At 35.2% G+C, this 24,274-nt stretch overlaps 1 protein-coding gene across 1 annotated transcript in view; it reads right to left on the bottom strand.

Moving 5' to 3' along the window:
- Positions 1 to 406: 406 nt before the first annotated feature.
- The window catches only part of kif26ba (kinesin family member 26Ba), a 134,270-nt gene continuing 110,402 nt past the window's right edge, over positions 407 to 24,274 (bottom strand). The window contains exons 8-15 of the mRNA XM_073827554.1: positions 21,177 to 21,439; positions 17,592 to 17,775; positions 16,136 to 16,295; positions 13,490 to 13,661; positions 10,012 to 13,381; positions 6,020 to 6,222; positions 5,796 to 5,946; positions 407 to 2,299 (exon numbers count right to left, since the gene is read on the bottom strand). Of these exons, the coding sequence (XP_073683655.1) occupies positions 2,151 to 2,299; positions 5,796 to 5,946; positions 6,020 to 6,222; positions 10,012 to 13,381; positions 13,490 to 13,661; positions 16,136 to 16,295; positions 17,592 to 17,775; positions 21,177 to 21,439 (4,652 nt within the window). The 3' untranslated portion in view covers positions 407 to 2,150. The remainder of the gene's footprint in view (positions 2,300 to 5,795; positions 5,947 to 6,019; positions 6,223 to 10,011; positions 13,382 to 13,489; positions 13,662 to 16,135; positions 16,296 to 17,591; positions 17,776 to 21,176; positions 21,440 to 24,274) is intronic.

Genomic DNA, 24,274 nt, shown 5'->3' with positions numbered 1-24,274 from the left:
ATTAGGACTAATTTTAAATTGAAATTAAATTGTAATTAAATTTGAATAAAACTAAATTGAAATATTATTTCAAATGTACATATTTTCCAAAACATTTTTTTTTAATTTAAGGTTGATCTCTTAAAAAAAAAAAAAAAAAAAAAAAAAAAGCTTTCAGTTAAGATTTTGTTTGGCTATGATACCAAACATTACCACTAGATAAAATTAGCTTCCCATTAATTTCCACTGTCACTTACCTTCTCAAAAACCTACAAAAGGTTCTGTTTTACAAGAAGTTCCAACAAAAAAAAAAACAAGATTCAAGATTTATGAATGTGGTAGGCAACTAACAATAAAAAACCCAGAAAGGAGAAAGGTTTTAATTTGCGTTATTAATTAGCTGTGCAGAATAAGGCAGAAAAAAGAATGCAGCTTCCAAAACATCCTTTATTTACATCAATCCGTATGGCAATCAAACTCTCATTCAGGCTGTGTTTTTCCCCACAGAACAAGAAATCATGCTGACTGTCACAGTATTAACATGAAGCAATATGTTGACAACTTTTCTCATCTTCCCTCATACATCTATAACGCCAAACTCTCACTCCTTTTGTCTTTCCTTTCTATTCTCGCACGGCCTTAGTTTTCGCAACCGTGTTCATGAACATTAAAGCGCATTAAGGACGATATTGGTTTTACATTGTACCGCATATCACACAATGCATTACTCGAAACGATCCACAGATGCTGAAAAATGACAGGTTGTGATGAAAAAACATTTTCATGGATAAACACGGAAATCGCTCGTTCTCTCGTCATTACAAAGAAATGCAAAAAGAAACTTTTATATCATATAGAAAGAAGAACAAAAGTGAAATATATAAGTATATTTATATATATATATATATATATATGGCATGAATTTAGCTACTGTACAATTTTAATGCATAGTGCTTCGCAGGCTAAATAAATTATAGAATATAAGCATCTCTGTCAAACAGGCCTCCTGAGGTAAAAAATAAATAATATCCTTCATTCATTACAATGCCAAAAGGTCAAAAGGGCAGCAGGAACGTCGCTCCCCTTTGCTTTGGCCAGGGTCAGGGAAAAAGGAGTGAAGCGGGAATGGAAAAGCGTATGAAGTCTTTAGTTAGTACCAGAAACAGGCTATATACTCATCTAGAAACGTTTAGAGCTGAAACTGTCTCAAGCACCATATAGATACTGTATATATAAACAGATTTATACCAAAGTGTCAGCACACTCACAATGAGACCACATAGAGAGAGAGAAGGCCAAATGCACCGATCTGCTCTGGAATTGGAAGTTTTGCCTGTGCATTAAAGTTTCTGCTTATTTTATTGATTTTAAAGATCCTTGTTGGTCCTGCCAGACTGAGGATTCTTCTCGCCTCTCAAGCGTGACACGCTGGAGCGGCCCAGCCCGAGGCGTCGCACTGCTGAAAATGCCAACGTAACCGCAGGGGATGTGAAAAATCAATGAGCCGGTGCCAGAATCATTCTTGGAGATGTCGTGCTGTGCCGTTTCATGGAATACGCAACACTCTATGTGGTCTCAGTGTGTCCAAGAATACAAAAAATAATATAAAACACACGTAACAGTTCATGTTGAATGTGACTAGTGTATAACAATACAAATACCGAGACAGAAGAGATTAAACACGTAATTGAACAAGCAGTGTTTTCATTCTTTTTCTTCTTACTTTTTAAACTTTTTTTTGTTTGTTTGTTTGTTTGTATGTATGCGTGTTTTTTTAAGTAAGCTAGCACCATCTGTACACAAATATGGATTTTTGTTATCCATAGATTTCCAAGATATTGAAGTGTTCGCAAGGCACTTGTCGTCCTTTTTGTTCTGTTTTTCCATTCGGCGTCTTTAACGATTTGTTCTTTTTTATCCGTGTACGGCAATATTAGTTTGTTCACACACCAATGTCTTAGAAGTTCCAAAGTGCTCATCTGTCTATGTGGGACAATGTTTTTTTTCTTTCGATCATCTCTCCAAGTCCTGCGTTTTCCGTTCCCCCGCTAAAATCCGTTTTCGAAAAAAATATTTCAGCCATCATTGTGGTGATGAACTTTGCAACTTGCTGACGTACGCCCTGCAGAGCCTTTTCCACTTCCGACCGTCCTTTATACTTGGCGAATCTTTTACCGTCGCCGACAGGTGATGTCGAAGCATGTGATCATCATCAGATGAGCTTTGCAGAAGTTGACCCGGTTCTCCAGTCGCTCCGTGACAAACTCCAGAGCTTCTAAGTACTCCATGGAGTCTACTTCAAACGTCTGCTGAAGGTCAACTGCAGAAATGAAAGAAACGGATGTTAACTGACTGAACTCAAACCCAACACATGGTCTTAAAAACATTTTACATGCCTGCAGGTTGCACAGCTATTGAGTGAATTTGCCATTCACTACATTTTGTTTATATACAGGGTACCCCCAGCATCCTCCAAATGAAATTCAAGGCTTTTTAAGACCTTTTTAATACCATTTCAAATGAAATTCAATGCCAACTTCGTACCCATTCCGACAGAAGTATGAGGGGAAAATGTCAAATCTGTATAAATTTTGAACCCTAGAAAATAATTATGTACAAGTGGGCTACTTGAATTAAATTAAACATTTTATTTAAATTATCAGTTATATTTAATACATACGCAACAGCGTAACACACATTTGATTTGTAATAAACAAATAAATTTGAACTTCGCAGCTCTGCTGCCTTGGCTGCAATTTTTTCAATACACAAATATCAAGCAAGTAATTTTATTTCACTATTTGGTGTATCTGCAGAATTTTTAAATATCAATTTAAGGCAATTTATGACCCTTTTTGAGAGCTGCACAAGTAAAATGAACAGTATGAGTAGGATTGGACAGTGTAATGTAGAATATTCAGCAATAAAATGGCATGATTTATAATTCAGATACAGGTACACACAAAAACAAAATAGCTTATACAATGCCATTTCAGCCTTTATACCATTAAAAGGGATAAATTGAGTATATAGTTTATTTCTATATTTAAAACATAAATATTACTGTCTTAATTGTTTAGATATTGAGAAGGCACATTAACTTCTTTCACATTTACAACTCTTTGTGGTTGCTGCATAAAAACAGGTCGATAATTGCAATCATTTGACAAACAGCTGAAAAAATGTGGAAATAAAATGTCATTCTCCGTCACGGGGGGCGCTTTAGGAGCGCTGAAATATTACGGTTTCCCTAGTAACGGCTGTATACAAAACAGCATTGACGCAGTTTTATCAGACATGAAATGAAAATGCCAACGACATGTTTCTGAGGACAGTCGGTTCCCTTCAGATACATTCATATAAAGACATCCGTGTGGCGTTTTGACCTTAAAACGTGCAGTACCTATGTTTTTATTCAATGACATCATTGCCTTTTGAAGTATAATCCAGCCCTATCGCGATTCTCGTCTTTCCCTCCCCAAATGTTAGACCTCCTAAATTATAATTGACATTTCTTATGCTATTTAACATATTTAAAACGTTTAATGGCCTTAAATTTGATACAACTAAATTGAGGAGTTTTTGGACCTGGCAGGAGCCCTCTAACTTACTTTACGATAGCCCGTCTGGCTGGCAGTTCACTTTATTGTAAAACTGTAACGTTAAATGGTGGAAGAGATTTGCCGTGCTTCCACAGTTTGATACAGCTGATTTATAACATTCCCTGCAGATGGGCTGTTTTTGCTGCTCATAGGAAATTTTAAATCTGAACCATCTCCAGATAAGTGAACCATTGTTTTTCATTTTACTGACCAGTATGTTTTCTGTGTTGACCGGCGTTGCGTGTTCCTGTTTCCTTCTGTTTCGCGCAGAACCCGCACGCGCATGTGTGGCCTCAAACCATATCGATATGAAAGATATTGGATAATCCCGCATCGCGTTGGGGAATAATATACATATATCCCCAGAACTCGATTTTCCGCCCAGCCCTACCTAGTAACCATAGTAACGGGTGCGCACGCTTTCGCGCTTTCTGCTATGACGTGGAGCGCGAGGTGCACTCAGCTTTACGCTGCATGAATTTTTAATTAACCTACATTAGTAACAGTTAATTTTGTTACGGTATGATCTTAATCCTAGGAAAGGCAAAAATAAATAAAATAAGACCTTTGTAATGAAATCCAAGACTTTGCATACCAAATTCAAGGCTTTTAAGGCCTTAATTTGAGATTATCAAATTTAAGACTTTTTCAATGCTTTTAAGACCCCGCGGGTACCCTGTATATATGACTATTATTTCTTGGACTGGAAACATAGGGCCTTGTGATTTTGCGAAGTGGAAAACAGAAGGAATCGCAGCATCCATTTATAAAAATAGAATTTACTGTATACCATGGAATTTGCCAAATTTTGGATGAATAAATCGAAAATATTTCAGTACACTTAAATCAAAACGCGATACAGACTAGTGAAATAACTGTAAATATTAAGATGAAAAAAGACTATTTAAATATGAATCTGTAAATCTAAATATGAAATAATTTTATTAATTAAAAAATTAAAATGGAAAAAAAATTAACAGATTTCATAGGGCATTAAAAATGTAATTTTTTTTTTAAAGAAAAATTTAAATGAAAAAAAAAAAAACACAATCCAGAAAAATTAAAACAGAATTTGGGAAAAATAAAATGATTTCATAGGACGTTAAAAAATGTTTTTTGTTAAACTTAATAAATTGCTGTTAAACTGTACATTTCATGATTTCAATTAATTAGACATGCTTTTTTATATATATGTATATTAATTTAACCATTAAAACAGAGTCTAGAAAATTTAAAACGGGACAAAAAAAAACTATTTGGAAAAAAAATTAATAAAACGGATTTCATAGGGCCTTAGCTTTTAGCTTTTAATAAATTGCTGTAAAATTGTGTAAGTTTCATGGTTTCAATTAATGACTTTTTGATTCATGTTTTTAATTTAACCATTAAAGCAGTCTAGAAAAATAACAGAATCCAGAAAAAAGTTAATGAAAAAATGTTTTTGTTTAAATTAATTAGACAGGTATTTTGATTAATACTGTTTTATTCAATCATATAAACTGAGTCTAGAAAAATTTAAACGGAAAGAATGTAATTCACAAATATTAAAACAGATAAAACCGAATAGAAAAAAGAAAAAACGGATTTCATAGGGCTTTAAAATTGTACTTTTTGTTAATATTTTAATAACTTGCTGTTAAATATAATATAAATATATAAATAATGTTTTTAATTTAACCATTAAAACAGAGTCAAAAAAAAAAAAAAATTCCAGAAAAATTTAAACAGAAAACAATGGAATTTTGGAAAAAATAAAACAGATTTTATAGGGCCGTAAAAATTAAATTTTTGTTTAACTTTTAATAAATTACTGTTAAAGTGTGTAAGCTGAATGATTTCAATTAATTAGACATGCTTTTTGATTAATATTTTTAATTTAACTATTAAAACAAAGTCTAGAAAAAGTCTAGAAAAACAGGGAAAAAAACTGAATCCAGAAAAAATAAAACAGAACAAATGGAATTTGGGAAAAATAAAATGGATTTCATAGGTCTATAAAAATGTTATATTTTTCACTTTTAATAAATTGCTGTTAAATTGTGTAAGTTTCATGGTTTTAATTAATTAGACATGCTTTTTGATTAATGTTTTTAACCATTAAAAATTATAATAATTCAGAAAAATTAAAAAAAAAAAAAAAAAACAGAATTTGGAAAAAAAATATATAACATATTTAATATGGGATTTAATAAAAACAGTGTGCCAATGACTTACATTCAGTGGTCCATTTCTCTGGCTCCAGCATCAGGTGTTGTTTGGTTTGCTCCAGTTCTTTCTTCAGCCAATCGTACTTGGCCCGCACCTCGGAGATTCTCTGTTGCCGATGCTCTAAGATCTTCAGTTTGGCACTAAAGTATACCACTTCCTGAGGGCACAACAACAAGTGAGATCTCAGTCAAGAGAACTGTTGTAAAAACACTCCAACTGCTCATTCTTACCTTATTGCCTACGGTTCGCCTCCTCTGTAAACGTTCAACATCATCAATCTCATAAACCTTAATCTCAAAAGGTTCAGCTAAACCCCTCTGTGTGGGCCGGAGGGGACCGTCCACCCAGCGTACCCCTGGACTGATGACTGGCTTTCTCACAGGAGAGGAGGTGTCTAAGGTGAGGTTAGGGATTAGACGGCGTCTCTGGGACCCTAGGGATAAAGCAATGCCATGTTATGAGCATTAATTTAATCATTCTTGAGTTGTTTTGTAATTAAACCAGACACAAGACAGTGTCAAAGGGTGTTACAGTGCCAAGCCAAAGTTTAACCTACATGGAGCCGCACTCTTACCGATTCAATGCAGCCGTATAATGGAAAAAAAAAACACTGAGATAATAGCAGGACAGTATCTTATCTGACCAGTCTGGAGAAACGAAGTCTACAATGATGAATTTGCCAGAAGTGGTTCCCTGATTTGCATAGAAATTGACAGTTCCAGGTCTGCTGATAAGTTATCACATTTGGAAACCAGGGAACAAGGTAATATTAATGTGTTTCAGCTTGTCATTTGGTCTGGAACCAGCACCGAAAAGGTCAAACTTTTAGTCTAGGAGAGAGAGAGTGCATTGAAAATTTAATTTTTGTTAAACTTTTAATAAATTGCTGTTAAATTGTATAAGTTTCATGGTTTCAACTAATTAGACATGCTTTTGTTTTTAATTTAACCATTAAAACAGAGTCTAGAAAAAAAACTGATTTTGGAACAAATAAAATGATTTTATAGGGTGTTAAAATTAAATTTTTGTTAAACTTGATAAATTGTGTACGTTTCATGATTTTAATTAATTAATATTTTTAATTTAACCATTAAAACAGAGTCTAGGCAAAATTAAACGGGGGAAAAAATGGAATACAGAAAAATTCAAACGAAAAAAAAATTTCATAGGGCCTTAAAATTTTATTTTGTGTTTAGCTTTTAATAAATTGCTTTTAAATTGTGTAAGTTTCATGGTTTCAATTAATTATACATGCATTTTGATTAATGTTTTTGATTTAACCATTAAAACAGAGTCTAGAAAAATTAAAATGGAGAAAAAAAAAAAACTTAACGGAATCCAGAAAAATTAAAACAGATTTTGGAAAAATTTAAATTAAACTTGATAAACTGTGTACATTTCATGATTTGAATTAATTCATATTTTTGATTAATATTTTTAATTTAACCATTAAAACAGAGTCTAGAAAAAATAAAATAGGGGGAAAAAAATGGAATACAGAAGAAAAAAAAAAATGAATTTGGAGAAAAAATAAAAAGGATTTCATAGGGCCTTCAAATTTTATTTTGTTTGTAAAAAATTGCTGTTAAATTGTGTAAGTTTCATGGTTTTATTAATTAGACATGCTTTTTGTTTTTAATTTAACCATTAAAACAGAGTCTAAAAAAATTAAGATGGAAAAAAAAAAGGAATCCAGAAAATTTAAAACAAATTTTTGTTAAACTTGATAAATTGTGTACGTTTCATGGTTTTAATTAACTAATGTTTTTGGATTATTATTTTTAATTCAACCATTAAAACAGAGTCTAATAAAAAATAAAACGGGGAAAAAATGGAATACAGAAAAAACAGAATTTGGAAAAAAAATAAAATTCATAGGGCCTTAAAAAAAATTTGTGTTTAGCTTTTAATGAATTGCTGTTAAATTGTGTAAGTTTCATAGTTTCAATTAATTAGACATGCTTTTTGATTAATGTTTTTAATTTAACCATTAAAACAGTCCAGAAAAATTTTAATGGAAAAATAAAATAAAAAAATACAAATTTGGGGAAAAATAAAACAGATCTTATCTAAGCAGTCTGGAGGAACGAAGTCTACAATGATGAATTTGCCAGAAGTGGTTCGCTGATTTGCATAGAAATTGACAGTTTCAGGTCTGCTGATAAGTTAGCAGATTTGGAAACCAGGGAACAAGGTAATATTAATGTGTTTCAGCTTGTCATTTGGTCTGGAAACAGCACCGAAAAGGTCAAACTTTTAGTCTCAGAGAGAGAGTGCTCTAAATTCAGGAGAACGTTGGCGGTTGGCAGTTGATGTAAATTTTAACTGCGGTTGTGCTTTTATATCTTTGCAAAGACCTTTTCAAATAAGGTATTCGCAACCTGATTACAATACTACTTTTCTTTGCGGTTCAACGTGTACTGGTCTAGCTTTTGTGTCTGTTGTTTCAGAGCCAGGATTTAAATTTTCAGTTTTCCCACCATGCAAAAATTTGTGGTGGCAAGAACGAGAGTAAAAGTTCTCTGCCTGAGGAAACGGGAGAGGAGGTGTGTATTCAGGAATTTAGGCAGCGCTAAATATTGAAAGACCACCCACAGCTACGTTTGGCAACTGCTATCAGTCGGTATCATAACAGATCATCCAAGCGTGTACAGGGGAGTAGAGCTGTTTAAAAAGTTTTGTTTCTTCCAACTATGATCTGGAATGAGTCCTGACAGCTTCGTAGTACAATAAATTTTCTTGAGCTCAGTTCATTTGGGATTACATAAATTGTGCCGAGATCTTTGTATTGTTAAAATGCAATGAATTCTATGATGAGCCACTGAATACAGTTGCCAGACTTGAGAATCAGATTATAAATATCAGACTTTAACTATCAGTCAAAAGTTTTTGAACAGTAAGATTTTAAATGTTTTTTACAGTCTCTTCTGCTCACCTAGCCTGCATTTATTTTGATCTGAAGTACAGCAAAAACAATAAAATATTTAAATTTTCTATTTGAATATATTTAAAAATATAATTTATTCCTGTGATTTCAAAGCTTTTTAGCATCATTAGCATCACATGATCCTTCATAAATCATTTTAATATTCTGATTTCCTGCTCAAAAAACACTTATTTTTAATGTTGAAGACAGCCGAGTAGAATTTTTTCAGGTTTCTTTGATAAACAGAAAGTTCAGAAGAACAGCATTTATCTGAAACAGAAATATTTTGTCACATTATAAATGTCTTTATCATCACTTTTGATCAATTTAAAGCAGCCTTGCTAAATAAAAGTATTTCTATCATTTGTATATTTATTATGTATAAATAAACACACATGCATGTATATGTATTTAAGAAGAATATGTTTGTATATTAAATTTTGAAAAGTTTTTGTATACATAATATACGTGTGTGTACTGTGTACATATACACATTTAAATATTTTCAAAATATATGCTATATGTGTGTATTTATATATACATAATAAATATACATAACACACATACATTATATAAACAAAACTTTTGTTTTGAATGCGATTAATTGTGATTAATCGTTGCCAAGTACTAAAAATTTCACAAATTTTTCTTTTGCTGTATTTTAAATGCAGGCTTGGTGAGAAGGAAAGACTTTTAAAAAAATCTGAAAATTTTTACTGGTAGTGTAAATATGTGTGTGTGTATCAAAATTAGAGAACAACCTATAATTTCCTAAATTTCAAGGTCACTGTTAAGTCCTATTTGAAGTTATCCTAACAGGAGTAGAAAAGCAGTTTTTAAGCATATTTCATAAATAAACTGAAGCAAAGTATAAAAAACTTAAATGAGATATTTGAAAATTAACTGATCAAAATTAGAGAAACTTCACCAATACATCCAAGTTATGTAGGTGTTAATCTAGCACCTTGTGCTAATTTCCTTAATTATATGACAAACCCTATTTAACTGGCAGCATTCCTCCAATTTTCACGGAGATTGCAAGATGGCTCTAAGGTGACGGAAACCCTGTGACAAGAGGTTGTCTAGATGAAGGCGAAAAAGGATGAATTTTTCATGCTACAGTGGTTACAGTTCTCTAATTTTGGTCACTGCTTTCCACAAAATAAAGGTTTTTATTGAAATGCCTTGGCTATTTTGTCAAACATGTTCGTAGAACAATGGCACACCTACAGCTAATATTCCTTCAAATTTTAAGCGATGAAGATTACCAATATTTCAGAAGTGATATTTGCTTACCTGGATTACTTCTTTTCTTTGAATTTTTGAGGCTTCTGCGACCGCTGACAGAGCTGCTGTTTTCACTCATCGAGTCCTGAGCAGATGATGTGCTTCCTGTGGCCTCACTATCTCGTATCATACTCTCATAGCCACTGCTGCCACCACTGTGATAGAACAAAGCAGTCTTTCCCATTGCAGGAGGAAGCTCTCCGCTTAGCACACTGCTGTTGTCACTGGCGTGTCCACTACTGCAACGGTGAGGCCTTCTTGGGGCGGTGATCTTACTGTAAGGTGAGGGCAAAGTATGGACCACTGGCCTTTCCTCTCCTTGGACTGCTGCTCCTCTCTCTTCTGTGTCTGAAGCCCCTCGTCCTTGGGCGGCACGAGAGCTGGCACTACCTTGTAGGAGCTCAGAAATTCGTCCGTTTACTGCTCTTAAAGGTAGCTTGGATGCTAACCCTGTCCCCCTGCTGCGACTTAGAGACTGGGTTGACCATGAATTTTGGTTTTGGTTCTTTCCATTGGGAGGCAAACTTGAGCTTCGGTTGACTGACTGTGGGAGGGACTTGGTGGAGAAACTTAGCGTCTTAGTGCTAGAGGTTGATAAGCTTCGAGCTTTGGGACTTGCCATAAGGAGTTTGCTAACTGCAGAGATTTTGGATTGACTTGCTTTGGGTGACTGTGGTGCATTATTGTTGCCATTTGGTCCGTTGGTGGGTGATGAGAGCAAACCACGAGTGATGCTCCTACCTGTCCTTGGCATTGTACTGTCTTTTGTAACGCCTCCTTTAGAGCCCAGAGAGGTCAAACTCTCCGCCCTCTCTAAGGAATGACAGTCATAATGTGTCCCATGGGACCTTCCTAAGGAATTGGTTCGGTTTGCCAACTGCTCAAGTTTGGCACTGAAGAGTCTGCTGCTTTCTACATTTGGTCCTTTGTGTTTAGCACACAAGTCTTCAGGTGTGCTGCCAAGGAAAGACAGATGCTGGTTTGGTGTTTGAGAATTTCCTGGATTGTGCTGTGGACTTGCTCGATTCCTCTGGTCAAGGCTAGACTTTCTTACAGGTGGCAATGGTGGGATTCCTTTCTGACGGGCAAAGATACCTTGCCTCCCCGCTGAACTTCTTCTTTCGAGTGTGGCTCTTGGACTGCAGGGAGTGGAGGTAGTTACCCCAAGGCTTTTATACTCTCCACTCATGTAATGGTACGTAGGGTCTTCCAGATCGTCCTGCTTATTCAAGCGATGCCATGCACGAGGGAGACTACCCGTCCTGAGGATGTCTGCAGAGTAAACTTGAGTTATGCTTTCGGATGCATTAAAGATCATCTCGCAGCCATCCACCACCCGGTTCAAGGAATCAGGGGAACGTGCTGCTTCACTCGAGTCATGCTTGTCAACTTGCCATTTCCTTTTTACAGACTCACATGTTCTCTTGACCTCACAGACCATCTCCAAAGGCTTGATCTCTTCACATCCCTCCCGTTTCATCCAAGGGTCATCAAAATTGATCTCACTTGAGATTGGAACCGGTGGGGATTTGGGATCTTTGACTGGAGTGGACTTGGTTTGCAAGTCCTGCACAACCATTGGCTTAACAGCGGCACATGGGTGAGTTGTCATATTGGTCTTAAAAGGAACATAGCCACTTGAGGTTGAGGACAACTTGTCGAGTTGGTGTTTAGCTGTGGTTTTATCATTCACTTCGGTTTTGTTAGAATCAGAATTCTTTTGGTCAGTTGACTCAAGGTCTATGTCTCCTTCTTCTTGAATTTCTAAAAGCCTGTCTTCGGCTATTGCCTCACCTTGTCCAAAGCACTGTTGGGCAACAAAGCTATGACACGACTGGTCACCATCACTTCCAGCACTCATTTCACTCAGCCATGAGCTGATTGAGGAACGACGACTAGTCTGGGCGTCCCCTTCTATCTTGTTGAGAGGCAGGAATCTAGCAATGTTGACTTGTGAGATAGTGGCAGTGGTAGTGCAGGGAGCAGTGGTGTAATGTTCTAGGTCTTCACTCATGCTGCTAATGATACTAACAGGCCTTGAACCCGATGCCATAGCCTGGACCGAACAGTCACTGTTAAAGCTGATAATACTGGTTGGTCTGCCATTTTCCATCACCCCACTAATTGTCAGCTTTTCCACTAGGGTGAACACCAGCTCATCCTCTCCATTTGGTTCCAAAGGATGCTCCAGTGTAACTGTGGCTGTGGTGTCCTTCGCATTTTTCTTACTGTCTAATGGCAGCTGGGGAACATCATCACACAGTGTCTCAGCTGATCCAAGGCTATTGGATGATGAAGATCTCTTTAGGACCTGTGGGCTCATCCCCACCGGAGAGGTTCTAGACTCGGGATTAAGCAAAGACTCTGTGGATGACTTTCTAGAGTCTTTATAGAGATTATGAGAGGAGTGAGGTGGTGTGCCAGGCATTACTCCTTTCTGGGTGTACACTTTGCAGCGTTGAGAGGGAGAAGATGGTGGTTTGTACTCTGAGGTTTTAGTAAGACTGGCTATGCCCAGCCGTGGAGAGCCCATAGGACGAGGCTTACTCTCACTGCTGCTCCCACCACTGATGGATTCTCTGCTGTCATGCAAACTAGAGCTCTTGGCTCTGTGAAGAGGAGTTAGTTGCCCAATACCACTGCTGCCAGTCACACTTCTGCTGCTGGAGAGTCCTGTTGAAGGCTGTGTCAAGCTTTCAATTATTGACTGAGCGATCTCTGCTTCTTCAACCACCTCACGGATCTCCTCCAGTTGCTGGTCAGAGATCCTCTTGGGAGAACTGGATTGCTGACCCTCTTTACCACCTTGACTATTGCCTGGCTCAAATTTGGCTGCTCTGTTGGCAAGGACTTCTTCAAAAGGGAATTGTGTCACCTCTTCTCTTCCATCGATACAGTCAAGTCTCTCTTGGAGCTCTGCAAAAGTGTTGCACTTAAGACAATCCTTCTCCTTTTTACCCGGCTCAGCACCTTCCTCTGGCAAAGTTGGAAGAGGCTGAACAGTATGCACAGGTTGGACAGACTGTGAGGCTTGAGCTAGTGGGGCTACAACTGTTTGAGATGGTTCTGATGTCAAAGAAGCCATGCTCAGATCTGCTTTATTTTTATGTAGGGATGGGATGATAGGAACAAACTCTGGAGGACCTTCATTGTCTGTTAGCTCTTTGTCTGAGAGGGCTGAGCCATTTGGACCTACGTAGATAACTGTGTCACATGACTGTTCGCTGCTGGAATAGTCTTCAGGGTCACTGGAGAGGTGTAGCAGGGGCATCTCTGAATCAACAACGTTTCTAGAATGAATCGTTCTTAGCTGTGTTGGCCGACGCATTCGTCCTTCCTCACATGAGCTCTCACCACCAGAGGAACTGGATGTGTATTGCTACAAAAGAATAAAACATACTGCATTTTAAAAAAATAAACATGAAATACAAAGGTGAATCATTCAATGCTAAAAGAAAGTTCAATAAAATGAAGGACAAGGTCATACCACGCTTACTTTAGCCTTCTTCTTCTTCAGCCTAAGAACACGAGAGGCGATTTGAAGGGTAGAAAGCGTCTCTGAGAAGTTGTTGGGTGACGAGGAAATGTGGGCTATCATGGTTGTGCGACAATTCATGTTTCCCAAGGACTCTCGTAGCAGCATTGTTAGCTTACTATCTCTGTAAAAAAACGGAAGAGCATTAGTTGTCAAAATAATAGTTGTGTAACCAAATGATTCAAGGGAACCCTGGGACTTCCATGACTTAATATAACCTAAATGATGTATCTTACTGAAATATGTTGTAGAAAACACATGAAAAATCGACATCATTTTATACATATTTTGAACTATGGGGGATGCCATTATTTTGACGATGTAAAATGGTTTTACAGCAAAACAATTTAGAAAATAAAACACTGATATAATGGCACATTGTGTGGCTTTTGGTTGTAATTTTTTAGTTGAACAGCAAGAAGAGAAGCAACAAAAGTCTTCTCTGCTTTTGCTAGCAATAAGAAGAGGAGAAAAGAATGGGAAATGCCTGTGAACGAATAAAACTTTCTAAACACATTTGTTCTCTCCACTTTAGCCCTGATGCTTTTGAGGCTTTTAGTAGACCACAGCTACTGAAAGAGCTTACAAATGGCAGAGACAAGAAACGCTAGATGCCATTCTAGAAGGTTGTAAACATGCCAACACTTTTCATGACGTTGCAGCCACTAAAGGAGTTTCTCACCGTTCACTCGATATCCAGGGGTGTTTAGACTCCTTGTGGGGAGCCTATGCTTACAACCATTGCCACCTATAAGCTCTTTTAGTAGCTGATGTCATTGTATCAGTATTTTATTTTCCGAGTTGTGTTGCAGTAAAAATAGTAACGGGTAGCGCCAGTAGTTCTTCGAAAGCAAATATTTCACGTCATAATGACACCCCCCACCCCATTGTCCACAATATGTATAAAACAATGTGGATTTTTTAAATAACATAAGTCTTTTATGGATTTTCTACTACATACTTTAATAAGAGACATAATTTACATTACATTTAGACATACAAGTCTTAATACCTAAAAAAGAGAAGATACATGATTTATAAAATGAGTTAACCCTTTCAAAATAAAATGTATTTGAAAAATTCTAGATGCATTCAAAAATCAAGGCTTTTGGAATAACAACTCCTTTTCAATAATAAATACCTGCACCGCTTCTAGCAATCAGTCTAATCGTGTAATGTAACCCTCTTTAATAAGAAGAATGGATAGACCCTGTTGGGCATTTCATTTGCTGACCCTGATTCACAAAACCTTGGCTGCCAGACAGTCTCTTTTTACAGAGAAAGAGAGACTTGGATTGACATTTCCTGTTCTGTCTGCCTTCCCCATGGCAACCATTAGAGGTGACATATAAAGCTGCTTTCAAAGATGAGTCAGCATTACAATATGCGCATGTAAGTTCTCAGTTCTCAGAAATCAATGACCTATACAAGAATTTGAAGCCAAAACATTGTCACATGCGATTACAGTGATACTCTTTGCTAATTTGTTTGATGTCGGGCGATGATGAAAATGGTTAGTGAAGTCTGTAGTCAATCTTAAGTGGTTATTAAGAGTGCAATCACATGAAAAAAAGCACAAATTATACATGTATAATTTACTAACCATGGTGAAACATAAATAAAAAATATCTTAAATATGACATTTAATAACATACACCCCCTGGCAAAATAAGTAAACACTTATTGTGCACATGTAAATGATTTCTGGTAATTACTACTGATGCCATAAACTGGATTAATACTGTTTCAATTAATAATTGAACAATATCCTACATTTCAGGTTAAGTCATTCAATTAGAGAAATAAAAGGCAGCTAAAATATTATTTAGCACTAATTAAATCACTATCTAAAATTAGTGACTTGTGTAGATTTATATTCACTTATGATACATGCATATTAATTCAATTTATCTTGTGCAAATGTTGCATTTCTCCTAAAAGGCTTTAAACCCTAATTATATCTCAGCTCTCCAGAGCTGTTGCGTTTCCAGCCTTAAACCCCATGATGCTTTGCAATGTAAATGCGCCATGATTAAATTAGAGAGCCATGGCATAAAAATGCAAACGTGCCTTGAGGGAGCTAAATGGAAGCGCTGCAAATTTTTTGAAAAAAGCTGCTGGGAGATGCACGGCACCTTCTCAAACTTGTCTGTTTAACGGAAATTAACACGCTGCTTAAAGAAATAAAACAGCAGTTGCAGAGAAATGGTCTGTGCGATGAATCCCAGTGAATGTGAAACTGCATCTGTCTCTATAGCTGCTTGGCATGAGCTAATTCACTTAGCTATTACCCCTGAGGAGCGATAAAGGTTACATTCTCTCTGCAGATTCAACGTTGCATTAGAATCCACTAATAATTGCTCACATCAAAGGATGGAAAATGTCAGTTTGTATATATTATTCTTCATATGAGGTGTGTTTGAGAAGAATTAACAGCATGCAATGGAGATATGAAGGCTAAACATGTTGCATCTTTAATGAGTTTAGCGACTGGTGAATGACTACACCCATAACATTATAATCGTAATCTTGTCTTTCGAGACTGGAAGTCTAACCCAGTGTGTTTTTGACTCAATTTATATAAGGTAAAAGTCTTACTTGTAAGGGATGTGCTTGCTGCCGTTGACTAAAGCCAATATGACGTTCCCCAAGGCGGACAGAGAGAGGCAGAGTCCTGTAGTGCTGTCACGGGTCTTGCTCAAAACCTTAACACAGCTGCCAAGATCAATGAGGTGCAGTCGGCTCCTGCCTCCCGACACTAAGCAAAACAACCACAGAGTCAGATTTAACAACTAAACTCTAATAGGAGTTTCTAACCTTGTTTATTCATCAACTAACATATGATATACAGTACCAGTCAAAAGTTTTTGAACAGTAAGATTTTTTGTTCTGCTTACCAAGCCTGCATTTATTTGACCTAAGTACAGCAAAAACCGTAAAAAAAATTATATTTTTACAATTTAAAACAGTTTTCTATTTGAAAATATTTTAAAATGTAATTTCTTCCTGTGATTTCAAAGCTGATTTTTTGCATCATTAAACAGTCTTGTGATCTTTCAGAAATCATTCTAATATTCTGATGTGCTGCTCAAAAAAACATTATTATTGTGTTGAAAACAGCCGAGTAGAATTCTTTAAGGTTTCTTTGATGAATAAAAAGTTCAAAAAACTGCATTTATCTGAAATAGATCATCACTTTTGATCATTTAAAGCACTCTTGCTAAATAAAAGTATTAATTTCTATAATTTCTTAAAATATTTAAATAGCAACTTAAAGTAATAAAAAAATCAAGCTTGGAAAGAAACTGGAAAAGCAATGGAAAAACTAAAAGGTATAAACACTGTCAAAAGCCTCATGATGAGCATCTAATTCCATTATGAAGTGTTATTGTAACTTAATGGTAGCCTAATAAAGATAAATGGAACTTATTAGTGAAAACGCTGAGGTTAATGAACCGATATTTCAAACGGTGACATTATGTCTCTCTCTATGTTTCTATTATATAAGTTAACCTGCGCCACAAAAATATCCTGAGTGGATTTCATGGACTCTGCTTACACTAGCTTCATTATATACAGTTTAGAAGTAATTTGAGTTTCTCAAATAGCCCAAAAGCCCATGCTAACACATCTGGTTTTACTTTTTATTCACTCTTGGAAAAAGGCAAGACTTGCTTGTGCCAAACAGAACATTTTTGCGATAAGACAAATTAGCACTGTTTTCTAGAAATAGCTAGTTTTAGCATGACAGCTTTTAGATCAGATTGAACATCTCACATTAACAATGGCAGTTTTTTTCATGTGTTTTATCACGCCCCTCTCTAAGATTATCAGCAATAGACTATTTATAAACCACACAGGCAACATTTGGAAGTATAATGAGAAAGTTCAAAATCAACCGTGGAAGACGATAAGACTAGCACAGCTGAAGATGCTGGTGTTCATCATAAAAGTATCTTAACTAGTCCAAAAAATAGGTCACGGACCAAAAACTAATGGGGAATCTCTGCTCTAGTTCATGTTGAAACTCTATCTAACCCATAATGATACTCACTTCCACCCTTGCCAGTCTTTTCCATTCGATACTGGTAGATATGTAGGGTGAAGAGCATGTGAGAGTTACGGTGCTCCTCTTCGTCATAGTCTGGTTTACTGCTGTAACGTGCAGCAATGGCAGCATCCAAGAAGAAAGCAGCTTTCTCAGCCGTAGGAGCCCGCAACTCACTCTGATTCTGTAACTGTATAAAAACACAAAGCATGCAATGTGAATTTTATTGCACAGTTTTGGATTAAGGAACATTTGGTTTAAGAAACTGCACTGACTTTGTACTCCAAACATGCCAATTGTATATTCATATGTGACCCTGGACCACAAAACCAGTCATGAGGGTAAATTTTTGTAAATTGAGGTTAATACATCATCTGAAATCTGAATAAATAAGCTTTGCATTGATGTATGGTTTGTTAGGACAATATTTGGCTGAGATACAACTATGCAAGGGTGCAAAAAATTCTAAATATTAAGAAAGTCACCGTTAAAGTTGTTTAAATAAAGTTCTTAGCAATGCATATTACTAATCAAAAATTAACTTTTGATATTTTTAAAGTAGGAAATTAGGAAAATAAATTAGGAAAGTCACTTCTGCTCACCAAGCCTGCATTTATTTGATCCAAAGTGCAGCAAAAACAGTAACATTTAAAAAAAGAAAGAAAAAAAAATACTATTTAAATTAACAGTTTTCTAAATGACAATATTAAAAATGTAATTTATTCCTGTGATTTCAAAGCTGAATTTTAGCATTATTATTCCAGTCATGTAATCCTTCAGAAACCATTGTAATATTCTGATTTGCTTCTAAAAACACATTATTGTGTTGAAAACAGCTGGTTCTTTCTTTAAGGTTTATTTGATGAATAAAAAGTTCAGAAAAACAGCATTTATCTAAAATATAAATCTTTTGTAAGATTATAAATCTCTTTATCATCACTTTTTATCATTTAATTGAGATATATACATCATCCAAAATCTGTATCAATCAATATTTGGCCGAGATACAATTATGCAAGGGTGCAAAAAAATCTAAATATTAAGAAAGTTGTTCAAATGAAGTTCTTAGCAATGCATATTACTAATCAAAAAATAACTTTTGATATATTTACAGTAGGAAATTTACTAAATATGTTCATGGAACATGATCTTCACTTAATATTCTAATGATTTTTGGCATAAAAGGAAAATAGATAATTTTGACCCATACAATGTATTGTTAGCTATTGCTACATATATACCCGTGCTACCTAAGACTGGTTTTGTGGTCCAGGGTCACACATCGCCAAGGCTGAAATGTAGGCTGATATCTTGCAATTATATGTTTAAATATATTAAATAAATTAAATATATAAAAAAATCAGCAATCAAAAACTCTATTTTAATCAACCACTATTAACAATACTACAGAAAATGAAAGAAAGCATTAGAATGCTGTCAGCTCAGCTACATCTTAATATCTAAAAAGAAATTCCTCTGTTTGTTATTTGGCAATAATCATGTCAGCAGAGCCTTGGGTATCACGTCTGAATCCGGCTCTGTGTGATAAGGCTGACTGTCATAGGAACAGGAGAAGTGATGGCATTACAATCCATTGCTGTGAGGTATGAGTCCAAGATGAGATTAGTGCACATGTCTGAGGATTACAGAGACAGGGGTTGTCTCTGCTTGACTAATCCTCTCATCATGTATTAGCATTTTATTCAACAATGGCATCTTTATTGGAGGTTGATCACCAAGCTTGTTATTTTAAACACTGGGGGGATTCCCAGAATAAGGCAAAAAGTGTGCCAATATTGTTAAACTTATTTATTTATTTTTTTAAGTTAAAGGATTAGCTCACTTCCAGAATAAAAAATTCCTGATAATTTACTCACCCTCATGTGATCCAAAATGTTCATGTCTTTCATTCTTCAGTCGAAAAGAAATTTTTTTTTTTTTGAGGAAACCATTCTAGGATTTTTCTCCATATGATGGATTTCAATGGGGATCATCGGGTTGAAGGTGCAAACTGCAGCTTCAAATGATCTAGCCAAATGATCAGTCATTTTATAAAAACAATAAAATGTACATAGTTTCAACCACAAATGCTCGTCTTGCACTAGCTTGTCTTCACGCATTGCATAGCCACATTAGAATGTAGGTGGAAGTACCAACCCAGTGTTTACAAAGCGAATGTGCAAAGAAAGTCAAACGCCCATAAAAAGTAAAACAACGATGTTGAACTATTTTGAAGTTGGAAGAGAAAAGTAGATTGAAAAGAAGTATATCTTTTTTTTTTAATCAAATGGACAATTGTTTTGCTACTCAAGACTCTTACTCCTTGGCTGGGTTCGTGTAGAGCCCTTTGAAGCTGCACTGAAACTGCAATTTAGACCTTCAACCCGTTGATCCCCATTGAAGTCCGCTATATGGAGAAAAATCCTGGCATGTTTTCCTCAGAAACCTTAATTTCTTTTCGACTGAAGAAAGAAAGACATAAGCATCGTAAATGACATAGGGTGAGTAAATGATCAGGAAATTTTTATTCTGGAAGTCAACCAATGTCTACCCGGAAAACAGAAAGCACTGCCCTAAACAGTGCTGTTATTGTCAACTTAACTTAAATTAAATTTAAAATTTGTAATTAAAGTAACATTTTAAATTAAATTAAAAATATCAGTTGAAAATTGTAAACTTAAATGTTCCCCTGGCAACTCTTGAAATAAATAAGTTTAAGCACTAAAAAATTAACATAAAATTACAAATATTAGTTGAACAATGTAAACTTAATGTTCCCCTGGCAACTCCTGAAATATGTTTAAGTACTAAAATTAATTAAAGCTTTGTAGAAATGTTGATTTATAAATAAATAAATACAATTAGTATATCTTAACCTAAAATTAAAGAGAAAAGTGAAAATATAAAAATAAAAGCTAGTTCAACTTATTAATAAATGCTATAATAGTATCTGAATAAAACTAAAATAACACTGGCCCCAAACCCTTGCCATAGTGCCACAGTTTTTACTCAGGAATATCAAAATGGCTTATTTATAATACCATGACCACGGACCACAAAACCAGTCATATAAGGGTATATAATTTTGAATAAATAAGCTTTTCATTGATGTATGGTTTGTTATTATATGACAATATTTGGCTAAGATACAACTATTTGAAATGTGGAATCTGAGGGTGCAAAAAAATCTTTATCTTGAGAAAATCACCATTAAAGTGTTCAAATGAAGTTCTTAGCAATGCATATTACTAATCAAAAAATAATCTTTTTTATAGGTATATACTATAAGAAATGTACTAAATATCTTCATGGAACATGATCTTTACTTAATATCCTAATGATTTTTGGCATAAAAGGAAAACTGATCATTTTGGCCCATACAATGTATTTTTGGCTACTGCTACAAACATACCCGTGCTACTTAAGACTGGTTTTGTGGTCCAGGCTCACATATTAAGATCAGACAGAAATTATAACATTGTAAAAATGACACACTTCACCTTTAATGTTACTGTTATTTACATAATAATGAAATTTGAATGAAATGGATATACAGAGATTTTTCATTAATGACCAGAACGACTATGTTACCTGCATCCCACAGATGGGATCCTCGCAGAGGTAGACCCCTGGAGACTGACCGTCCTGCAGACTGCCAGTCGCCACCTCCGACAACAGATCTTTCAGGTTCTCATCTTTTCCCCAGACCTCCACAGCCGACACACGTACAGAAAAACGCGCGCCTGTCTTTTCCTTGCACTCGTTGATCAGTTTGAAGAGCCAGGAGATGGCACATGGGATGATCCCTAAACTCTGCATGGAGTCGTCCTTGCCAATCATAGTGTAGGATTTGCCTGCGACGAGAACGAGAATAAAGTTGGCCATGGGTCGCTTTGCATACAATCACATCTCTTGCATTATGAATGATTGGCAGGCCTTTCAAAAGCATAAAGTGGAACAGAGTTGTAATGTGTCAGGTGCTAAAAGCCACAGTGTCTGTTTGGCCTCAAGAGCATTACGCCAATACGGTGGTCTATTTCACACTTTCTAAAATGATATTTAGCTTGCAGACCAGCACTCTGGCATAAACCACAGTGACAGATGTCACACACGTGCTAGACAAACACATTCCAATACAATTAAAAATCCATTAAAGCTGGAAACCTGACAAGATTAGCATAATCACCCTTAGAAATACAGTTGGAAAATGTACCATGTCTAATCGCAAGAATGTTTTGCCGGCTTTAAATGGGTTTTTATTTCCAGCAAAAGCCCTCCGTTTGACAGTCCACTGACATTTGCCATATGTCTTGGTGTGGTTGAGTAAGCACATACGCCGTGTGGGCAGCACTGGGCATTAAACGCAGGTTCACCCGCAGGACCAGAACCGGAACAACAGCCTGTTGATTGGCAGCGTCCCTGGATTCATTTCTGGACACTGCCCTCAAACACAGTGACTTGCATTAATACCCCTGCTGTTGACATGAAAGGGGCCACTAAACAAAGCCATATGTCACAGCACACGTTCAGACCAGATTGAACTTCAAAAGAAGCATTCCTCTAGTTTGGGTGGGAAAGAGAAAACAGAAACAGGAATCAGAGATGATATCTGCTAAAATGGGACAAATACCCTCATACCACAATAGTTCATAAGCCAATCCTGCAGTGGTGAAGATGCAGCAGATTAATATTATTCATGATTTAATATGATGCACACAGGGCAGATTTGTATACTTTCAGACTCAGAAAATCAAAAGATGTTAAATCTAATATTTAAATACTTAAATATTTAAGAAGCTACTGAATTGTTGCAGCAGGTGCTTCATAGATTTAATGCTGCTAATGGAAAAACTGGACAGACTTTGCTGAGTTTATCAATATACCTTTATGTTCTAATCAATTGCAATATATTTCATCGCATATTTTCCCACCCCGTGTATTTTTAGTCTTTTCAGTTTTTTTTAGTCGAAGTTTTAGTAATTTTGTTGTTGTTGTTTTTTTATTGATTTTTGTAATTTATGTACAATTTATTTTAAGTTAGTTGCCAAAGCAAGATTTGTCATTTTACATTTAAGCTTAGGTTTATATATATATATATATATATATATATTTATTTATTTCTTTTTCTTTTTTTTAAACCAAAATGGTTAATTTAGTTTCAGTAGATTTTAGTTTTAGTTCACAACAATAACACTGATTCCTATGGAATACAGTAATTGCAACTTTATATCTAACAAGTTTAGGTTACATCTCAAAAATTCTAAATTCTGAATTGTGAGATATAAACTTGCAATACTGAGAAATTAAGTCAAAACTGCGTGATAGAAACTCACAATTCAGATTTTTTCTCAAAATTGTGAGATATTAACTTGCAATTCTGAGAAATTAAGTCAGAATTGTGTGATATAAACTCGTAATTTTCCCCTCAAAATTTACCTTTATAACTTGCAACTGCAACTTTATATCTCACAATTCTCAGAAAGAAAGTCAGAATTGCAAGATACAAGCTTGCAATTGTAAGAAAAAAGTCAGAATTGCAATTCTGAGAACATATCAGTCTTTTTTCCCCTTTAAAAATTGACTTTATAACTTGCATTTGCAAGTTCATATCTCACAATTCTAAAAAAGAAAGTCAGAATAGCAAGATACAAACTTGCAATTGCGAGAAAAAAAGTCAGAATTGCAATTCTGAGAACGTGAGTCTTTTTTCCACTCACAATTGGACTTGCAAGTTTATTCCTCACAATTCCAAAAAAAAGTCAGAATTGAGAGATAAAAACTCGCAATTGTGAGAAAAAAAGTATTTTTCAAGACTTTTTTTCCTCACAATTTTGAGCTTATATAACAATTCTAAGAAAAGAACTTTAAATTGCGAGTCTAGATTTCTCCCAGTTGTGAGTTTATATCACGCAATTCTGAGAAAAAAAAGTCTGAATTTATAGTCTTTAAAACTCACAATTAACTCACAAAAAAGTCAGAATTGCGTGTTTGTATCACGCAGATTCTCAAAATTGCAAGATAAAAAAACCACAATAATCTTTTTTGTAACTTTTTTTTTATTTTTTATACAGTGGCGGAAAGTGGCTTCCATAGATTCCATCTCTAAAAGTAAAAACAATTAACATGTAAATATAAATTATGTATTTATAATATGGTGAATATAATTTATAAATTATATTTTTTAAATATTTGTCATTATGATTACACGGCATTAAAATCCATTACAAATAATAAAAACAAAATAATAATTAATTGAATGTTCTTATAATTTATGTACCTTAAATCATATTCTTTTTTTTCTTTTTTTTTATGCATCTTCCTTTTTTTATTGCATTATTTATTTTATGTCCTGACTGTAACATATCAAACACGCTCTGTTGAAAATGGTCTTTCACATCAATTAAAGTCGCTGGCCTTTTACTTCCAGGCGGAAAATAAGATGGATGCTCCTTCACAGATGAGCTGAGAGTCAGTAATTCAATCAGACTGGATGGAGAGTGGCACGATGGGAAGGCAGAGCTCATGAGATTCAATTACTATAGCATCTCTCTTAAAAATTTTTACACACACAAATCCATTATAGGCTTCAACTTGTCCTTCAATTTTATGGATTCTGACTTATTGCAATAAAGCATAAATAAGCCTCTGGGCTGATCAAGCAGTTTCAGGACAGGAGATAAACCTTCATT

This window comes from Garra rufa, chromosome 21 (assembly GCF_049309525.1).
Source record: "Garra rufa chromosome 21, GarRuf1.0, whole genome shotgun sequence".
In the NCBI taxonomy this organism is placed as follows: Eukaryota; Metazoa; Chordata; class Actinopteri; order Cypriniformes; family Cyprinidae; genus Garra; species Garra rufa.
The sequence above is the reverse complement of the archived record's forward strand: the minus strand, read 5'-3'. Positions and strand labels throughout refer to the sequence as shown.